The sequence below is a fragment of the Pinus tabuliformis genome, chromosome 8 (assembly GCF_031772625.1).
Source record: "Pinus tabuliformis cultivar Carrire ecotype Pingquan chromosome 8, CPIR1, whole genome shotgun sequence".
In the NCBI taxonomy this organism is placed as follows: domain Eukaryota; kingdom Viridiplantae; phylum Streptophyta; class Pinopsida; order Pinales; family Pinaceae; genus Pinus; species Pinus tabuliformis.
The window spans coordinates 1,066,963,702-1,066,983,341 of NC_142294.1; the positions used below are offsets into that span (position 1 = coordinate 1,066,963,702).

The 19,640-nt window shown below is 36.4% G+C and overlaps 2 protein-coding genes across 2 annotated transcripts; one reads left to right on the forward strand and one right to left on the reverse strand.

Moving 5' to 3' along the window:
• Positions 1–126: 126 nt before the first annotated feature.
• LOC149239023 (uncharacterized) lies at positions 127–3,693 on the reverse strand. Its single transcript, XM_089369729.1, has 3 exons — positions 2,877–3,693; positions 1,914–2,654; positions 127–545 (listed from the first exon to the last, which is right to left on the reverse strand). The coding sequence occupies exons 1-3, from the start codon at positions 3,691–3,693 to the stop codon at positions 127–129; spliced, it is 1,977 nt and encodes a 658-aa protein (XP_089225855.1).
• Positions 3,694–12,156: 8,463 nt separating this feature from the next.
• On the forward strand, positions 12,157–15,194 carry LOC149239024 (sugar transport protein MST3-like). Its single transcript, XM_089367050.1, has 4 exons — positions 12,157–12,295; positions 12,438–12,757; positions 12,894–13,520; positions 14,580–15,194. Exons 1-4 carry the CDS (start codon positions 12,157–12,159, stop codon positions 15,099–15,101), a joined length of 1,608 nt encoding a protein of 535 aa, XP_089223176.1. The 3' UTR covers positions 15,102–15,194.
• Positions 15,195–19,640: the final 4,446 nt, after the last annotated feature.

Genomic DNA, 19,640 nt, shown 5'->3' on the forward strand with positions numbered 1-19,640 from the left:
TATAAAGGCTATCTCATCATGGCCATCTCATTTTGTAGATAAAAACAGATAGAACTAATGCTGAAAAGATCTGAGCTCTTACAAAAAAAGATTATCCAAATGTCAAAACAGATATATCATGATAAGTCATTGAATAAAACCATCCAAAAAGGAGAGAAGATCCATATGTAAAAAGGTTCCACAGAATAACCAGCAGGGTTCAAGCAGGATCAAGCAAAGCGGATATATGGACCAGAACAGTGGCAATTGGCGCCTTGGATTCCTGAAAGATGCGAGCATTCCTCCATTTCCATAGAAACCAGCACGTAATGATGAATAACGATCTCCATGCTGGGCATTGATCACTCCACCATTTGAAGCCCTCCTGTACAGATGAGAAAACCTGGTAAGGAAAACCATGAGATAAGGAGAGATCATACCAGATTTGGGACGATGCAGCACACTGAAAGAACATGTGAGCATTTGATTCGGACGTCTCACAACACATGGAACATCTTCCCGGACCCATCCATCCCTTTCTTTGAAGAACCTCCCATGTGAGGTTCCTGTTGGTAAAAATCAACCATGAAAATAAAATTGTCTTGAGCGGACAGGACGCTTTCCAGAATTTGGAAGGAAAGATGGGTGCGGGAAGCGGAGAAAGATTAGTTGAGACAGCTGCATATAGATCCTTTACATGAACAGGCATAGAGGAATTCCGCATAGACCATACCAACTCAATGACTCATCTTTTGAACCTGTTTGTTTGATACCTTTACCTACAAGATTATTTACAGCCGAGCACCAAGTAGGCCGAAGAGAAAGAGGCAGACATAGATCATCTCCGTCCATCCATATTGGAGAAGATGAGGACCAAGATTTTATCAATTTATTCCAAGTGAAGAGACCCTTTGAGTGCAGGAAGGAAATCAGTTCGGGAGTGAGCATCGATTCCAGTCCATGCACAGTTGGATCAAAACCAACAAGGATACTAGAGCCGGTAGAGATACGCCATCTTAAGAATCCCAGGAAGAGAGCCTAAACCTTTCTGAAGCTGAGCCAGATGGCTGATCCCCTTTTTGTACCCAGAGTATTCCTCCTATGCCAATATACCACAGACCTTCCTTTCAGATATTTTTGGTTGATAATGGAACTCCACTTGCCCTCACCGAAGATGCCTCTATGGAGAGATTTGCAGAGGAGGGCCTTGCCAAAGGACCTCATATGTAAAAGGCCCCAACCACCTACCCTCTTCGGTCTTGAGATGGAGTCCATCTTGACTAAGTGGATCTTAGAATGATAAGTTCTTCCACCCCATAGAAAATTAGCAGCTAAAGAGACCATTTTGCTAATAATAGAAGCGGGAAGAAAATAAAGATGAGCCCAATAAACCGCAAGGTGAGATAGGACAGTCTGTACCAGGATAAGTCTGCCTCCCAGAGATAGGAATCACATCTCCCATCTTGAAATTTTATTATAGAAACGATCAATCAGCTATAACCAGTCCTGTTTGCGGTTCCCTTTTGCTTTGAGGAGGAAGCCCAAATATTTAAAGCCTTCCTTTATTGATGCCAAATTAATACCAAATAACGCGGCAATCCATTGAGCTAACTCCTGATTAGAGTCATTGTGATACAACATGGATTTGATCCTGTTTATGACCAAGCCCGATGCTGATTGAAACTTTTGAAAGATCTCGTTGAGACAGAGCCAACTTGATTTGCATAGCATGGCAAAGATGAGTATGTCGTCGACGAACAGGTTATGAGAAAGAAATATATTCTTACAAATCTTGATCGGTATGCATCGTTGATCTGCCACTGCTTTGTTGATCTGGGAGCTGAGAGTATTCATGACAAGGATAAAGAGGAGGGGAGAGAGAGGACAGCCCTGGTGCAGTCCTCTCTTCGCCTGAAAGAAAGATGAAGGGATACCATTGATAATAACTGAGTATTTAACATTTTCAACACATGCCATCACCCAGTTTATTCCTTGAGTCCTCAATCCAATTTTGGCCAGGAGGATTCTAAGGAACCCCCAATCCACACAGTCATAAGCCTTTTCTAGGTCTATCTTAAGAATAGTCGCATCAATGTTTTTTGATAAAACTGAAAATAAGCACTCCTGTGTCGTGGCGACTGCATCAAGAATATTCCTATCTTTTAAAAAAGCATGCTGATCCCTGGAAATGAAGGAATTGAGAACAGGTTTCATTCTCTCAGCAATAATTTTAGATATGATTTTGAAAAGAATGTTACATAATGCGATAGGCCTGAAATCCGAAAACGATTCAGACTGATCCTTTTTGGGGATAAGAGCTAAGAAAGTAGCAGTGAGAGCGCTATTTATATTCCCTGATATACGTGTAGCATCCACCATCCCCAACAAATCGTCTTTAAACATATCATAGAAGTGAGAGAAGAACTCAATCGGCCAGCCATCTGGCCCAGGACTTTTGTCCTTTTTGAATTTCTTGATAGCTCCATGAAGTTCCTCTTCCGAAATGGGCTTGAAAAACTCTGTATTAGCATCTTCATCAAACATAACAGGCACATGATCGACCGCCCAGAAAACATCATTTATCTCGTTCGTCCGCCGCTGGTATTGTTTCTGGAAGAACCTTGTGGCCTCCACCGATATGTCATGTTGTGTGTAAAAGAACCCCCCATTACCATCTTCAGTCTTCCAGATCGAAGTTTTATGCCTCCTTGCATTTGCAAAATTATGAAAGAACTTTGTGTTCCGGTCGCCATCCTTGAGCTAGGTCGCTCTGCTTTTGAGCCTCCAGGATGCTTCTTCCTTTAGCAGCAACGCTTGTTTCTTTTTTTCCAAGGTTCTGATATGATTTTTTTGATCAAAAGACAAGCAGTCGAAGTTTACTGAGGCAGAGAAGATACCTAACTCCTTTTTTATGTCATCCAGCTCCTGTTTATCCTTCTTCCTCTGTTTAATTAGCCAATCCTTTGCCACCTCCCTTAAAGATTGGATCTTTTCACGGAAAGTGGAGAAAGAAGCCATCTCAGAATGCTTTAATTCCTCCCACTTTTTTGTTATGACCTCGTTGAAGGATTTATCAGTCAAATAGATTCTATTAAATTTAAAGGAATAGCCCAGCCTACATTCAATATCCTTCCAATCAAGAAAGATGGGACGATGGTCCGATGTATAATCATTACCTGTACTAGCAACAGGCATTCCCCATTCAGCAATGATACTGGCATTGATGATGAAACGATCGAGTCTTTTAGCAATGAAAGCCAGACCAGATCTGTTGTTATCCCATGTTGGAGACATTTTAACAGGAATAACATCAACCAGATTCCTATTTAGAAATTCCAGGCGGAGTCTATCAGCCATAGAGTCATTCTTCCTGCAGTTGCCCCAACATTCATCAGAATTCAGTGTGGCGTTGAGATCTCCTGCAATCAATAATGATTCAATGTCTAGAATTTCCGAGGCAAACAACATATCCCAAAAGGAGGATCTGTTCCTATAGGGCGCATAAATGTTCAAAATGTTTAGAATCTTAGGCCGACCTCTGACAGAAGCTGAGATTAGGATGCCTGCACAACATTTAAAGGCTTTAGCTTTGACCCATGTCGGGTCCCACAAAACTACCAGACCACCCGACAAACCATCAGCATCAGATGCAACCATATGCCAGGACGGAAACATTCTTCTGAAAAAGGCTAATGAAACCTTGCTTGAGTGCATTGTTTCCTGAATGAAGATAATATGAGAGTGAGCTGATACAAAAATCTCTTTTAGCGCCAAATATTTTGGGAGGGCGCCCAATCCCCTGATATTCAAAGAAGTCAGGAAAGTCATTTTGAAGACTGACCAGCCATACATGCTCTAAGCGGCTGGGAGTCAGCGGAATCTAAGATTGGAACTTCAACTAGGGAAAGGTTTGTGATGCCAAAATCGGAAACAATTGTTCTGCCCCTGAAATGACGACTTCCTCCTCTCTGCTTTTTCCGGACGGTAATATTCTTTGCGGAATTGGGGCTGATGGAAGGAAAAGAGGGCTTATGGATGGTTAAAGGTTCAAGGACCGGTGGATTCCTCTGAAGGAGAAGGTCAATATCACTATCAGATTTATTCACCGGAGATTCCGTCGGGGAATTAAAAGGAGTAGGAGATGGCATAGGCTCCTTACCTCTAGAGAGGCCTGCGGGAGGGGTAACAGAAGAAGGCGTCGATGAGCTTATCAGAATGGGGTGTGAACCCACCACAAAATCCCCTTTATTCATGGGAGATGGAGAGGGCACCGGATTTTCTTCTAGAGGCTCGGGGATAAGAGGACATTCAAAATCCGATGAGAGCGGGACATCAGGTTGATCATGAGAATTGAATTGAGAATGGCGAGAGGCCTTAACCTGAGAAGGTGCATGATTGTCAAGGATACCTGCATCTTCGGAAAGAGATTCAGCACCGGAGATTCTACCCCTATAGAGAGGGCGCCGCTTTGGTTTGCGATTAAAATGGAGACTGCAATTTTTGATGAGGTGTCCTGTTCGATGACAGAGAGAGCATCGAAAAGGGATACCCCAAAAGTCAAGTCTTTGACATATTGTGGCCCCCTCCCAAGTTATCTCAATATGATCCGGATAGCCACCTTTGTAAGGTTTCTCAATCAAAATCCAAGCAATCCTTTTATCCTTCTCCCCTCTAACCCAGGGGTCAACATAAATAAATTTACCAACTGAATTACCAATCTCTTTGAGGGTTTCAACAGACCATAATTCCAGCGGAAGATTGGGAAGCTTGACCCAAATCATACAATTCGATGGCATGTTTTTAAGAGGGTCGAAGCCCATGTACCACCGAGATAATGACAAAAAACTCCTGCCAAACACCCAAGGTTTATTAAGAATCATTTCAAGATCCGATGATTTTAGGAAGTGAAAGGAGAACCAGTCTTTCATCAGCCGAGAAATGACTGGAGTATATCCAATCAGAGGAGTCCATTTTGTTGATAGCCATGATCTCATTTCATCCTCTGTCATCTCCGGGAAATGCCATTTCCCAATCAATAAGCTTTTGAAGGCTATCAATGCGTTCAGACAATGTAGCACTCGTGACAGAGACAGCCTTTGGCGGGGGGATTGTTTTGACCGGGTTCCAGGATTTATTGAAGCGCTCAGCCTTTTCACGCGCTTTACCAAATTTAGAGGAGGCAGGATCCATTTTGTCCGAATCCGGCACCGGTCGTGCAGGGAGAGAAAAGGCCTGACAAGGAGAAGGAAGCATCTCGTCCACCGTGGCATGCCAGCTAGAGTCTTGGATGGCAAATTCACGTGCTTTTTCAGCCTCGATAGCAGCTCTGAAAAGAGCCTGCGTGGCCGGGGAGTCACTATCAACCGACATCCTAGAAGAAAATGGAATGCTCAGAAGGAGCTGGAAAGGAAGTACTGCACGGAGGCGATTTGAAATGATAGCCTAAAGAGAACGTTCTGCAATTGAGCCTGGATGAAAAGATCACTAGAGAGGGAAAACTATAGAAAAAGTACAACGAGGAAGTTTCCCGTAGATTATGTCAGGAGAGCTAGATATGGACTAGATATGGACTTAAAGATACCACAGGGAAAAGGTACCGAAACCTCAAAAAGGAAGCTTCAAGGACAGGGAAGATTACGTTCAAGGGTCAGCTAGCATTCAGAGGAATGACAGAGAAGGACGAGACTCCACCGTCAAAATGTCATATTGCATGGGGGTGAGAAACTTCTGAGCAAAAGATGATGGAAGATCAGCTCTGAACAGCCAGAGGAATTTATGAATCTGCTCAGACACCGGAGAAGACTTTTGAAATTAAAAATCCAGCGAAAAATGCCTGCCGTAAAACCTTGTGAGCCAAAGAGATTCGAACCAGGGCAAACTAACTTACTGAAACCTATTCTACTGGCTCATTTTGACAGTCAATACAGCAACAGTAGATCTGTATGATGCACCACCATCTCCCTATGCGAAATCTTATGTCTGAACATGGGCTATAAATAAAGATAGATGCCTTAATCTTGTTTATAATAGATTTCAACATATTTTAAGCATGAATTTTACAGAAAACCATCCTTAAGTAGCAAACATTCCTCACAGGGACTAAAACAGACTCATAAACATGGACCAATAGCTGTAAATATCTATCCAAAATCATTTAAAACATCATGATAGTGAAACTAAAGGGAGAAAACAGCTGAGAAGAAGATAACTGACCCGTGAGAGGAGTCCGAAAGCGCATCAGGAAGCGGAGGAACCATGTCGAGAAAACCCATGCTTGACAAAAACCAGCAAAGAAAGGGAATCAAGAACTGAAAATTACGATTATGAACCCGCTTCTGCTACCTTTCCTCTGGCCTGGACGGCCAGAGAGGAAACCGAAAAACGGCCCACGGGACGCAGTATAAGTAGAGTTTAGCGATAGTGTGTATAGCTAGGATAAAGACACCAGGTGTCTCCCTGCATGGCTGAGCGCCTGTAGACCTATTCCCATGAAACGTGTCCAGCCAGAAAAGAAGGTGGCCATGCAGATTCGTAACGAGTAGACCGGAGACCTGTGCTGGTTGGAGGATCCTCCAAATAACAGAGAAAGGCTCAAGCTGGTTGGTTGGATCTTCGTGCCTGATGGCGTGGTCGATTGCTGGTTGGCTGTGTCACTGAGAACATGGCTTCCCCCGTCCCGACGCACTCCGGAGCTCTAGACCAGAGTCCATCCCACTGCCTTCTTTTATGTTTGGTGTCTTCTTTTCTTTTTGGTTTGGTTGAAAATTTGGTAAGAATTTGGTGAAGAATTGAGCTGAATTGTGTAATTTAAATATTAAAAATAAAAATTAGAATATTAAATTTTATTTATTTATTCAAAATTTTATTTTATATAATTAAAAATTACAATTTTGTAAAGGATGATATAATTATGTTCTTAAAAAACCAAAAATGAGTGTCCAAATTACATATACAGAATCAAAATTATTGAAGATAACGAAAACAATTGAAAAGTGACCATGGACAAGTAACATATTTGTATGGGATTCAATGGTGAACTTGTTTTACTCTATTTTTCTGAAAGTTAAAGAGAGATCCTACTCTTAGAGTAAGATGCAATTGGGTTCCATACCTAGGGTTTTTATGGAGAAGAAACCGACACTTTATTTACTCTATGAGAGAGTGTGTGGACACAGATGCAATTGGGTTCCAGATGCAATTGGGTTCCAGACCCGGGCGGTTCATGAAAAGCCGCTACACTTTCTTCACTTTATCAGAGCCTTTGGACATAGATGCAATTGGGTTTCTTCACTCTATCATTGTGCACCACTAGCTTGACATCCTCGGATAATTGTCGATTTTTTTGCAAGACAGGAAGCCATGAAAAGGATACAAAGGAATCTTAGCTTCAGCCTGGATGATATTGACCCCATACTTGCTGGAGTGGAGAAATACTTAGTCTCTACTTCGGATGGAGGATCATGAGGATCCTCAAGTTATAAATTTTTCCTTTGGTTGTGGTCTAGATGCACTCCTAGCATGGTTTTCTGGTGTTGTCCTAGCAGCATCAATTTTGTAGTTCCTTTTTTATTTTTTGGAAAACAGTCATCAACAATTTTGGAGTTCCTTTTTTATTTTTTGGAAAACAGTCATCAAGCATGTAACTCTTTATGATGTATATGGTGACTACAATATTTTTTAATAGTACTAGGAATTGTCTTAAGTGGTCTTCTTGGCTTTCAATTAAGAATATTGTAACTCTCTTTTGTCTATGGTCCCTTCAACTGAATAGCAGAGCTATGCCGCTATGAAGGAAGCCCATGACTACAGTCTAGTTTTGGTTTTGAATCTTGGACTAGTTTACTTTTGGCAAGCTAGGATTTTTCTTGAATAGCTCTCAATGTAATTACTTTCCATTATAATAGAAATCATTTGCAAGAATTCAAAAAAAATGACAAACAATTGTGAAAATATTAATACAAAACATTTGTAAACTTAAATTTAAATTTAAAATAGTTTTTAAAAGTTATAGAAATATCATTTTTATTATATATTTACTGAAAGAACATAAAACATTGGCTTGGTTGTTATTAAAGTTTGAAGCAATTCATAAATTAATGTGCATGATTATGTCAAATTCTCTCAAGTGTGTACATTATATTTTTTGAGAGTAGAGATGTGAGACATTGAAAATTATATTAGACTTTAAAATTTGGAGGATAGTTTTAGAATAAAACTTAAAAATGTGAGATTCACAAAGAAAATAATAATAATAATAATGGACCTTGAATGTGTGCTAAATAATAAAGTTGCATAAGATTGGTATTTTTTTTCCTTGCCTATGTTGTAATTGTTATTTACCAGTCTTTTTGGTTTTCATGTTTTGGTGTTCTATAATAGAGGGTATAGTAGAGGGAAAAGTGATGTTGGTTTACTAAGAAATTGAAAAAGGAGAAGTATTTTTTTGTGTCTCCTACCATAAATACTTCATGTTAAGGTAGACTTTGAAGCCTTGAATTTAGTTCTAGCTATAATTGTAATTCTTGTAAGGAGAAAAACCTATAATAAGAAACATGGAAATTCTTTATTTTATAATATAAACTCAAACAAATTCAATGCTAATTCTTGTAAGGAGAAAAACCTATAATAAGAAACATGGAAATTCTTTATTTTATAATATAAACTCAAACAAATTCAATGCTAGAATTGGAAATTGGGAAAAGTGTTCATTAGAAAATTGATATATACAATGATGTTGTATGGTTGTCAAGTTTGCAAATCAGGCTTCTCTTAGCAAAAAAGTTGGAAAAGAGTCAATTTATACTTAAAAAATGAAGAGTAAAAGACAAACCTCTTATCCATAATTACTTACACAAAACATAAATATGTTTTTATAAATAAAAAATATATGGTTTCTTCACTTCTAGTTAAATTTTGTTGTCATCTAATCATTAGATATAATCAAAATAATTTATGTACTTATTTTGGAAACTAAGAAAAATTGAAAAAATTGTACTTAATCTTACATTCTCTTATCCACATACAAACAACATAAAAGCATATACTAACTAAACAAGTTGGAAGAACTTTATACTTATATAGGAGATCATAGACTTCCTAAGCTAGCTTTAAATTCCAGCCAAAACCACCTAAGGCTCAAACGGGGTGGTATAAAGACACGAGGCCCTGGTTAAACTATTGGAAGATCAACCAGAATGACGCATTGCAAAACATTAATAACATTAAAAATATTGTTACTTCTAAGTTCAAAGATAAAATGTGGTGTGAGGAAGATTTTGCGGCTAAAAGAAAATTAAGTTATTATAAGAAGGTCATCAATCCACCGAGAAGATCAAAAGTATCTCTCTATTTTAACTAGTTCAAAGAAGAAAATTAATATAACTCTCATGAGCTCCATAGTGAAAGAGTTCGTTGGGCAGTTCCTAAAACACCATGGATGGAAAGGATCTGCCATCTCTGTGAGAATAGAAACATCAAGGATGAAAACCACTTCCTCTTAGAGTGTCGCGCGTACAACCACATTAGATCTTAGTTTCATAATCTTTGTGGCAATATTGACCTTCCTAGCCTTTTACAATGTCAAAATTATGCTTCTCTCCAAGCTGCTTTTTGAGCATAGGAATAAAATATTAAATGAAACTAATAATTTGTTTCTTTAGGTCGGATAAACCAAAGTTTGGTCTCAGTGGATGTTAACCACCACCATCATCATCATCAATATTAATTAAGAAAAACTAATATATATATATATATAAACCAAATAAATTTAAAATACTTAATATTAAATACATAATTTAATTATCATTGATTAATATAATAAATTTAATTATTCTATTTAAAAACGTGTAAAATAAAAACATCCTATATCAAATTTAAATTATTTTACTTGATAATAAAAATTATATTAAAATATTTTAATATATTTCAAAATCATATATATTAAAAGTTAAAAGATTATTGAAATTATTAATGTTAAAATAAAAATCACACATATTAAAAGTTTAAGGTCATTAAAATCATTAACATTAAAATACTTAAAAATTAAATATATTCCAGGAATGGAGTTTTTTGAAATTAGTAATATTGCGTTATCCATTTTTTTAATTCCATTGCATAAATGTACAGAACATGGATATCGACGCTTGCTTATTTTCCTGCTTACTATTAGCGATGCGAAGCGGTTTAAATATGGTATTTGACATTGACACGCGGCACAAAAACAAATCGAATTATAAAGATGCGAACGCAATTCTCCATTGAATTTTACTGTCCAGAAGCATGTGATATACCTGCGGGTAGGATAGCCGGCCATATTTTCATAATTTCCTGCCACCGCAGCTTAAAATAACTCATGCAAAGTGAAAGGAGCAAAAAAAAATAAAAATAAAAAATACAACGTTTGACATTGACTCGGTGAATCCACGAATAAAAACAAATCGAAGTATAAAGATCCGCCAGAGGATGACAACATTTTTGGAAAGAGCATAACACAAAGAATTGGGCAGCACACAGAGAGGGAGAACCACATTTTCGTGAGAAATACATAATACATTGGGGAAACTGTTACTTAAAACCGTTGATATGTACAATAATGTAGTTGCCAAGTTTGAAAATCAAGTTTTTTTTTAAAAAATAAATTGAAAAGGATAATTTTTATTAAAAAATTAAAAAGGACTAAGAGGAGTAAAAGACAAATCCTTTATCCATGATTATCTATACAGACACAGCATAAATATTTTAACATATATATATATATATATATATATATATTTCAAATTAATTTTTTTGATCATCGAATCATTAATCTAAATAATTTTAAAATACAGACACAGCATAAATATTTTATAACATATATATATATATATATATATATATATATTTCAAATTAATTTTTTTGATCATCGAATCATTAATCTAAATAATTTTAAAAAAATGAAAATAAAGTATTGTCTTATTTTCAAACAAACAAGTAAAACAAAAATTTAGAATACGATAATAAATTGAAAATGATTATTTTTATTAAAAAATTAAAAAGACTAAGAAGAGTAAAAGACCAATCCTTTATCCATGATTATCTACACAGCATAAATATTTTAACAGGAATATATATATATATATATATTCAATTTTTTTTGGTCATCGAATCATTAATCTAAATAATTTAAAAAAAATAAAAATAAAGTATTGTCTTATTCTCGAGCAAACAAGTAAAACAAAAATTTAGAATAACTCATAACGTATTGTCTTATTTTCAAACAAACAAGTAAAACGAAAATTTAGAATAACTAGTAAAGTAGTGTCTTATTTTCAAACAAACAAGTAAAACAAAAACTTAGAATACCTAACCAAATTGAATCATTTTTATACTTATTTTATAAATTATAATTATATATATATATATATATATATATATATATATATATATATATATTCAATTTTATTTACACATAAATAAAATAAAAATACTTAATATTAAATAAAAAATTATATTATTATTTATTAATATAATGATTAATTATTCTTTTTTAGAAATTACAAAAATTGTGAAATAGAAACAACCTATATAGAATCGAAATTATAATTAATAAATAAAAGCTATATTAAAATGTTTTAAAATATTTCAAAACAAATATATCAAAAGTCAAAAGATTATTGATGATTATTAACCTTCAACTCGAGAGATTATTAAATTATTAATATTACACCATTTTAGATTCAGTCACATAAACCTCAAACGAATCGAATCGCTTATCGCTCACGAATAAATAATAATATTGAAGTGGACGACACTACCCACGTAACACTAAATTTGAATTTCACTGTACAGAACATGTGATATTCAGCAACCTGCCTATTTTCCTGCTTAACATTGGTAAGATTTAAATATAGCATTTGTAGAAGATTTAAATATAGTATTTGACTTTGACATGGGACAAAAATAGCAGAAAACAAATCGAATTATAAAGATCCGAACTTGAATGTCACTATACAGAGCATGTCACATGCATGTGGTATGACATCCTGCCATCATACTTCGATAATTTCTTCCCACTTCTGACTTAAAATTACTGATGCAAAGTTTGTTCACAGTGGAGTTCCATCTGCGTTAAAATTCAACTACTTAAGTAGAGGAGGAGAAGCCTGGACTTGTTTCTCAGTGCTCAGTGTGGAGCCATCATGGCAGGAGGTGGGTTGGTGGCCACTGGCCCTGTTGTGCATAAGAACTATGCTGGTAGTTTGACTCCGTATGTGCTGGTCACTTGCATCGTTGCAGCCACAGGAGGGCTCCTCTTTGGCTATGACATTGGAATCTCAGGTAACAACACGTAACTCTCAATCTCTATCTTGGCTAACAACTGGAATCATTCGTTTTCATCTGAAGTTGAAGTTCATAACCAATTTTGATGTCTGTAACAGAGGGTCATAACCAACTCCATTATCAACACATTGTTTTACAGGTGGAGTTACATCCATGCCGTCTTTCCTGAAGAAATTTTTTCCACAAGTGTATAGGCAGGAATCCACTGCCAAACAAAACAACTATTGCAAGTTCGACAGCGAGATACTGACTTCCTTCACTTCTTCCCTTTATATAGCCGGGTCAGTGTCGTCCGTCATGGCCTCGGCCACAACAAGAGCTTTTGGACGACAGAAGTCAATGCTGCTGGGAGGCTCAACCTTCGTCACTGGTGCAGCTCCAAATGGGGCTGCAGTCAATGTGGAAATGCTCATCCTTGGCCGTATTTTGCTTGGTTTAGGTGTGGGTTTTTCTCTCCAAGTAAGCTCATCTCTCAAGACTAGTTCTCCCTAATCATTTCAAACAGTTACACCCCTGTTTTTGCATTTTCCTTTCTTCTGTAAACCGGAGTAAGGGACTTATACTGAATGTTGATATGAATTGTCATGCTGCTCAGTCCGTGCCTATTTATTTGTCGGAAATGGCCCCTCCCAGAATGAGGGGAGCTCTCAACATTGGCTTCCATCTATTCCTAGGAATTGGGGTCCTTGCTGCAAATCTGATAAATTATCGCACTGCCAAGATCCAGAATTGGGGGTGGCGTCTCTCTCTGGGACTGGCAGCTGTCCCAGCGTTAATAATGTTGGTAGGTTCCTTCACCCTGCCCGACACCCCCAACAGTCTAATCGAAAGGGGGCAAATGGAGAAGGCCAGGGCCGTGCTGGAGAGGATCCGCGGCACGCCAAACGTGGAGGAGGAGCTGCAACACTTGATAGAGGCCAGCGAGGTTTCGAAGGCGGTGAAGCATCCCTTCCGCAACATTATCAAAAGGAAATACAGACCTCAACTGGTCATGGCTCTGGCCATTCCCTTCTTTCAGCAGCTCACCGGCATCAATGTCATCTCGTTTTATGGTCCAGTTCTCTTCAGTACCATAGGATTTGGAGCTGATGCTGCTCTCTTGGCTGGAGTTATTCTTGGTGTGGTGAATTTGGTTTCCATCATAATCTCCATATTCATCGTTGACAAGGTAGGACGGAGACCCCTGTTCCTCGAGGGTGGACTGCAGATGATCATCTGCCAGGTATGTTGCCTCCATTCCATTTGGTTTCCGTTTAAGTTCCTCATTCATACAGATCTTAGGTTTGCAACTGGTTTTTTCTCCCATTTAATGATTGATAGATTCAGAACTGAGATTGATCTGAATACCAATATTAAATAACATTCTTTATTTAAATGCAAAGAAGACTACATAACATCTATGAAATCAGTACATTCATATTTTTTATGCTCTTTGATATTGACTCTCAATGTATAATTTACTCTGTTTTTTTGTTGCTGTTCTATGTGTCTATTTGTTTTCATATTCAGTGATTCACTCATATTTTCATGCCAATAGGACAATGTAGTATCTCACTGTTAATTTCTCCTCTTTTACAGTAAGCATGGGATTCACTCTCTGTTTGTATTTTTCAGTTTGGCCGTTTCAGCTATTGAATTATGATGATTTAGTCATTTTCTGTTTGTATTTTTCAGTCTGATGATCAATGATTGCCTGGTCTGAATCTACAAATTATATGTTTCCGTATAGACATATTTTGTAACAAGGCACCATGTTTCTGTGATTATTGTTGTTTAATGCTAATTGTTATTGGTTTGATCAAAGGGTAAAACAATTTCATTTAGAGTAGTTTAGCCAGATTATAATTTAGTTTGGAAAATAATATAAATTTAGGTAAGATTTTAATAAAATTTAGTTGAAATTTGTGGAAATTGGGGTTACAGTTGTCAAGTTTCAGGATCGCTTTTGAGTGCTTCAAGATTTTTGATAGCGCTGAATCCACTTCCACTACTCTAACCGTTAGATTAAATTCTTACCAGAAATGTGTCATGAATTTGTAATTTCTGTAAACTACGTTTGTTCATTTACTTGTCCTGATATTGCTACATTATTTGTTTTCATTATTTATTTTATTCATAATATTTCATAATCTAAATTTTCATTTTGATTTGAATTTTTTTGTGAAAAAAGAAATGTTATTAACCATTAAACCTAGTCAACCTGACTATTAAATATAATCTTTCCCTAAATTTGATCAAAAAGGTTATGTTCGCTTACTAAGTCTTGGTTATTGCATTGCAGGTGTTGGTTGCCGTGATCCTGTCGTTAAAGTTCGGAGACAATGGAATGAGCAAGGGGTATTCATACTTTACCGTGTTCTTGTTCTGCGCTTATGCAGTTGGCTTTGGATGGTCGTGGGGTTCCCTCAACTGGTTGGTTTCCAGTGAGATTTACCCCCTTGAAATTCGGTCCGCGGGGCAAACTATCAACGTTTCGGTAAATCTGTTGGTATCCTTTGTTTTGGCACAGGTTTTCCTGTCCATGCTCTGCCATTTTAGATTCGGCATTTTTCTGTTTTATGCCGCCTGGACAGTGATCATGACTCTGTTTGTCTATTTTCTCCTCCCGGAGACCAAAAATGTGCATATTGAAGAGATGACACGAATATGGCAAGAGCACTGGTTTTGGAGCAAAATGAAATTAGATTATTCCACCCTTGCCCATGAGCCTGTCAAATCCTCCAACCTGCAGGACCGCCAAAACGATCTGGAATTGGTAGAAAATGGCATCCCGACTTCTACCAGTGCACAACAACAAAAATAAAACAAAAGGGAATGAGGAGATCTTTGAAGTTTAGGGGCAAAATGACCAAATTCACAGATTTATCATGCAAACACTTCAAATTCCTCCTTTGAAGGTGGCTTCAATGTTTCCCAACACTATCATATGTTTTGAATTCAATTTAGATATTGAATCAAGGTGTGATAAATTACTTTTTGAATTGAAGTTTTAGATGTTAGATTACTTTAAGGAGTGGTTTTTAAGTTTAATAATTTTGTGTATAATGTTTATAATAAGATATATATTATGTTTTTTTTTATCTTCCTTGCTATTGGATGTCTTGATGTGTTTATTATGTCTTGATGTGTTTATTATTTGGTAAGATTTAATTTTATTTGTATTTGTATAAGATATATTTTTTTAGATGGTTAGGAAATGTTTTCAAATTGATTTTAATATTTTTTCTGGAAAAAAATATTTTATAAAAAGATAGATATGATAGGTTAAAGGGTTTTGTAAATATTTGCACCAATATATGAAAAAAGGGTAAAACTTATAACATACAAAAGTTGAAATAAATGCCAATATTTAAAATGGTATTGGATATGTCTTATGCAATGGTTTTTATATTTTTTAGTTGGATGCTTTGTTTTGCCATTCACATTTACTATTTTTAAGAAAATGACTAATACAAAAATGTTAGGATATTCCGACACATAGGAAATAGTTAAGTATAACTTGGTCTAGTGTAGAGTTAGGTAAAGTGTGTTCCTTTACTATGTACTTTTGTAACTTACAATCCGACGGTCACGATATGTTCAAGACATGAAGTGATCAGACGATTCATTCTCTCCTCGGTATTACCGACACTTGATCTGTGGCTTAAAACCCGATTGGTCCATGATCTCTATTTAAAGAGCGTTGAGGGTCATTTATAAGGTGATCGTTCATGAGAAACACTTATGTAAATTTTCTTTCTTTTATCAATAAATTGCCTAAAGTGGTCGCGTTGGCTCAAATCGTGGACTGTTTCCCTCTTTGAGGGTTTTAACCACATCAAGAATACTGGTGTATTGATCTGTGACCTGTTTGTGAGCGGTTTCCATTGGTTTTCTATATGAGGAACTTACCCTGTAAATTCCTACATGGTATCAGGGATATTTGAGGGCCGCATCTGTTGGTGATCTAAATCCTAAGCCGGTACAACTACATCCGACTGTCGTTTCCTAGCTCTACTATTTCTGACTCCTTTCGGGCCGAGATGACTACTCTTTTGTGTTAGGAGCATCTCTTCCACTGAGGAACCCCTTTCATTTCACGCGAAAAAGTTTCTGTTAACCTTAGCTACGTCATTTTTAAGATCTCGAGGTATATAATGTTTATTTGCAGTTTTAGTTATTCATCTCTCTCTTTATTTCGGTTTATTTAGCTCTCTCTTTTTTATTATTGGATCTATACATTTTATTTATGTGTTATGCTCTTTGCCTCGCGACTTTGTGTGATCTGGTTAAATCAGAAATAGAAAGAAAGGATTTTTCGCATGTGTATGCTCTTTTCAGCCGCGCCTTAGCGTGATCTCAGAAAATCAGAAACATTGAGTAAAATATTTAGTTTCTAGCGAAAGCTAAGTTCAAGCCATAAGGTTTGGTTTTTTTTTGCATGTTTGCATTGGGTTGTGTGTTTTTTTGTTTTGTAAGTAAAAAGGGTATTTTCAGGTAAGCACACACTCCAAAGATTCAGTGACTGCAAAAAAAAACACCCTCTTCCTATTTTCAAAAAATTACTAACCTTTCAAACTAGCTCACTTGGTCCAAAGTTACTTTATGAGAATAGAGGTCTTGGGTTCAAGTCTTTCTTTTTGTTGAGTTTTTTTTCAAAAAGCACATGCAACTTATGTTTTAAAGTTACTTTATGTAAAAGTGTTCTTACCCATTATAAAAAGTGAGCCACTTATAATTCTAAAGTCTCTTTATCTTTTATTTTAGTTACAATTTAGTGAGTAGCTCATAAAGTACCAGTGTAAAAGTGATTTTCACTTATTTATAAAATTGGGTCACATAATTTTATTTTATTTTATAAAAGTGAGCTACTTAGATTAAGTTTGGAAAGAGGGGGGATTTTTTTTTAAATATAACATTATCATTCACTTCCTCACATTCACGTACTTCGTCGGCATATTCAACAACTTTTCTTCAAAAAGCCATAACTTCTTCATCTAGAAGCCGTTTTCAGAGCCTTTTTTCTTTAATCGCCCTAATTTTTCAAGATGTTTCCATTGGAACACTTAGTTTCAGCATCTACTGTTTCAATTTCTATTAAAATGGAAAGTCCATGCCAAGTTATTCTTGACAACACCAACTACTTCCAATGGATGTCCTACATGGAGGATTCACTTAGAAGTAAAGGTCTTTATAGAATAGCCTCAGGCCAAGAGTCTAAACCTAAAGATAAAGATCAGGCAGTAAAATGGGAAAATAAGCAAAATCAAAAACATGGGTTGATAGGGATGTCTATTTCTCCAGACCTTAGATTCCATATCGGAGAACTTGATACACCTGATGAAGCAGTGAAATAGCTCAATAAAGTTTTTGGAATTAAAAATGAAATTAGAGCTCATCAACTCGAAAATGAGTTGCTTATGTTGGACCCCAATAATTTTTCCTTTATTGAAGATTTTTTGTCCAGGTTCAGGACCCTTAGACTTCTCTTGGAAGGTGTTAAGGTTAATAAAGAAGATGGTATCCTTATCTATTCCATTCTTACTAAGTTAGGACCAGTGTACTATGTGTTTTTTTCCACCTTCCATTCTATTAGAGAAGCTTTTATTTCTCAAGGACAAGCCTACAAGTCCCCCTCTTTTGATGTCTTTTGTGATTCTTTAATAGGAGAACAAGAAAAGCTCTTACATCTCGGTCTTCTTAATTTTGGAAACTCTTCTAAGAAAGCCTTATCCGCCCAGCAGCAACCAAGTTCAAAGAATCCTAAGAAGCAGCATCCAAAAATGAATGGTCCTCAACCAACCAAAGGTCCTAAGAACTTTCAGTCTCAAAATGAAAAATCAATTCAACAAAATGATAAGTCAAATAGAAAGAAAGGTAAGAAGACTGATAAACATTGCAACTTTTGTAATTGAGATGACCACTTAGAATCCAAATTCTTTAAGAAGATGGAAGCCTTGGAAGCAACAATGAAGAAGCATAACATCCATTTGGAGCACTCTTCAACTTCAACTTCATCTTCAGGAATAACACTTTCTATATGTGGTTGTTAAGCATCTCGATCTGGTTATGCACTAAATGTATCTTCTTCTTCTCATTCTCATGAGTGGCTCATTGATTCTGGAGCTTCTTATCACATGGCCAAAAACAAAGCCATGTTTTCTTCTTTTAATGATTGTAACACCAAAAATATATATGTTGGTGATGATAGATCTCTTAGTGTTGTAGGGACTGGAACTATTCATCTAGATAATGGTCAATTTAATGATGTATTATGTGTTCCAACCTTATCCTGCAACCTTCTATCTATATATCAGATAACTCATTTAGGTGAAGGTAAAATTGTTGAATTTTCACCTCATGATGTTGTAATTAAGGACCTAAGAGATCCTAGAGAGATTTTAGCTACTGACATTGTTGATGATTCTACAAGGTTGTATAAGTTTAACAACTTTGGATCATCAACTCTTCCCTCGACATTTGTTGCTCATAATGATGAAGTGAGCAAAATTTGGATCATCAACTCTTCCCTCTTCTCCCCTGTTGCCAAAATTAACTCTATCTTCCTTGTTCTTTCCCTTGCTGCCTCTTTCAAATGGGAAGTCCATCAGATGGATGTTAAATCTGCCTTTTTGCATGGGGACTTGCATGAATAAATCTATATGGAACAACCTCCTAGCTTTATACAAACAAAATCCATCCTTGTATGTCGAATTAAGAAATCCATTTATGGTCTCAAGAAATCCCCTGGGGCTTGGTATGCCAAAATGGATAACTTTCTTTTAGATACTAGCTTTTGTAGGTGGCATTTTCACAATACCATCTACACCAAGAAAGTGGGTAAGTCTCTTATCATTCTTGTTCTTTATGTTGATGATATTATCCTTACTGGTAGTGATCCCAACCTTATAAACCATGTGAAGTCTAGCCTTAAAAAACAGTTTGAAATGACAAACTTGGGACACTTTCATTATTTTCTTGTTCTTAAAGTCTTGCAATCCAAGGAAGGTATTTTCATTTCCCAGTCCAAGTGTGCATGTGATCTTCTACACCACTTTCACATGGAATACTGTAAGCCAGCCCCTTCTCCCTTTCAGTCTGGAGCCAAACTTTCAGTCACTTATACTTCCCCTGAAGTTGATGCTACCTTATACCGTCAACTTCTAGGAAAACGTTTGTAGCTGACCCATACCTGTCCTGACCTTTCATTTGTTGTTGTCCTTATTTCTCGATTTATGGAAAACCCACATGAAAGTCATTGGAAAGAAGCTAAAAGAATAATTCGTTATGTTCAAGGTACAACTCAGTTTGGGATTCATTATAGTGCAGAAGCATCTCCTCTATTGGTTGGTTTCACGGATTC

Excerpts from the sequence above, each read along its gene's own strand:
- LOC149239023 (XM_089369729.1), bottom strand. The coding sequence starts at position 3,693 with ATGCACTCAAGCAAGGTTTCATTAGCCTTTTTCAGAAGAATGTTTCCG. Across the intron at positions 2,655-2,876 it reads TGACATAAAAAAGGAGTTAG|ATGGTAATGGGGGGTTCTTT; the intron begins GTATCTTCTCTG and ends GGAAGACTGAAG. Across the intron at positions 546-1,913 it reads ATACTCAGTTATTATCAATG|GAACCTCACATGGGAGGTTC; the intron begins GTATCCCTTCAT and ends TTTTACCAACAG.
- LOC149239024 (XM_089367050.1), top strand. The coding sequence starts at position 12,157 with ATGGCAGGAGGTGGGTTGGTGGCCACTGGCCCTGTTGTGCATAAGAAC. Across the intron at positions 12,296-12,437 it reads CTATGACATTGGAATCTCAG|GTGGAGTTACATCCATGCCG; the intron begins GTAACAACACGT and ends ATTGTTTTACAG. Across the intron at positions 12,758-12,893 it reads GTGTGGGTTTTTCTCTCCAA|TCCGTGCCTATTTATTTGTC; the intron begins GTAAGCTCATCT and ends CATGCTGCTCAG.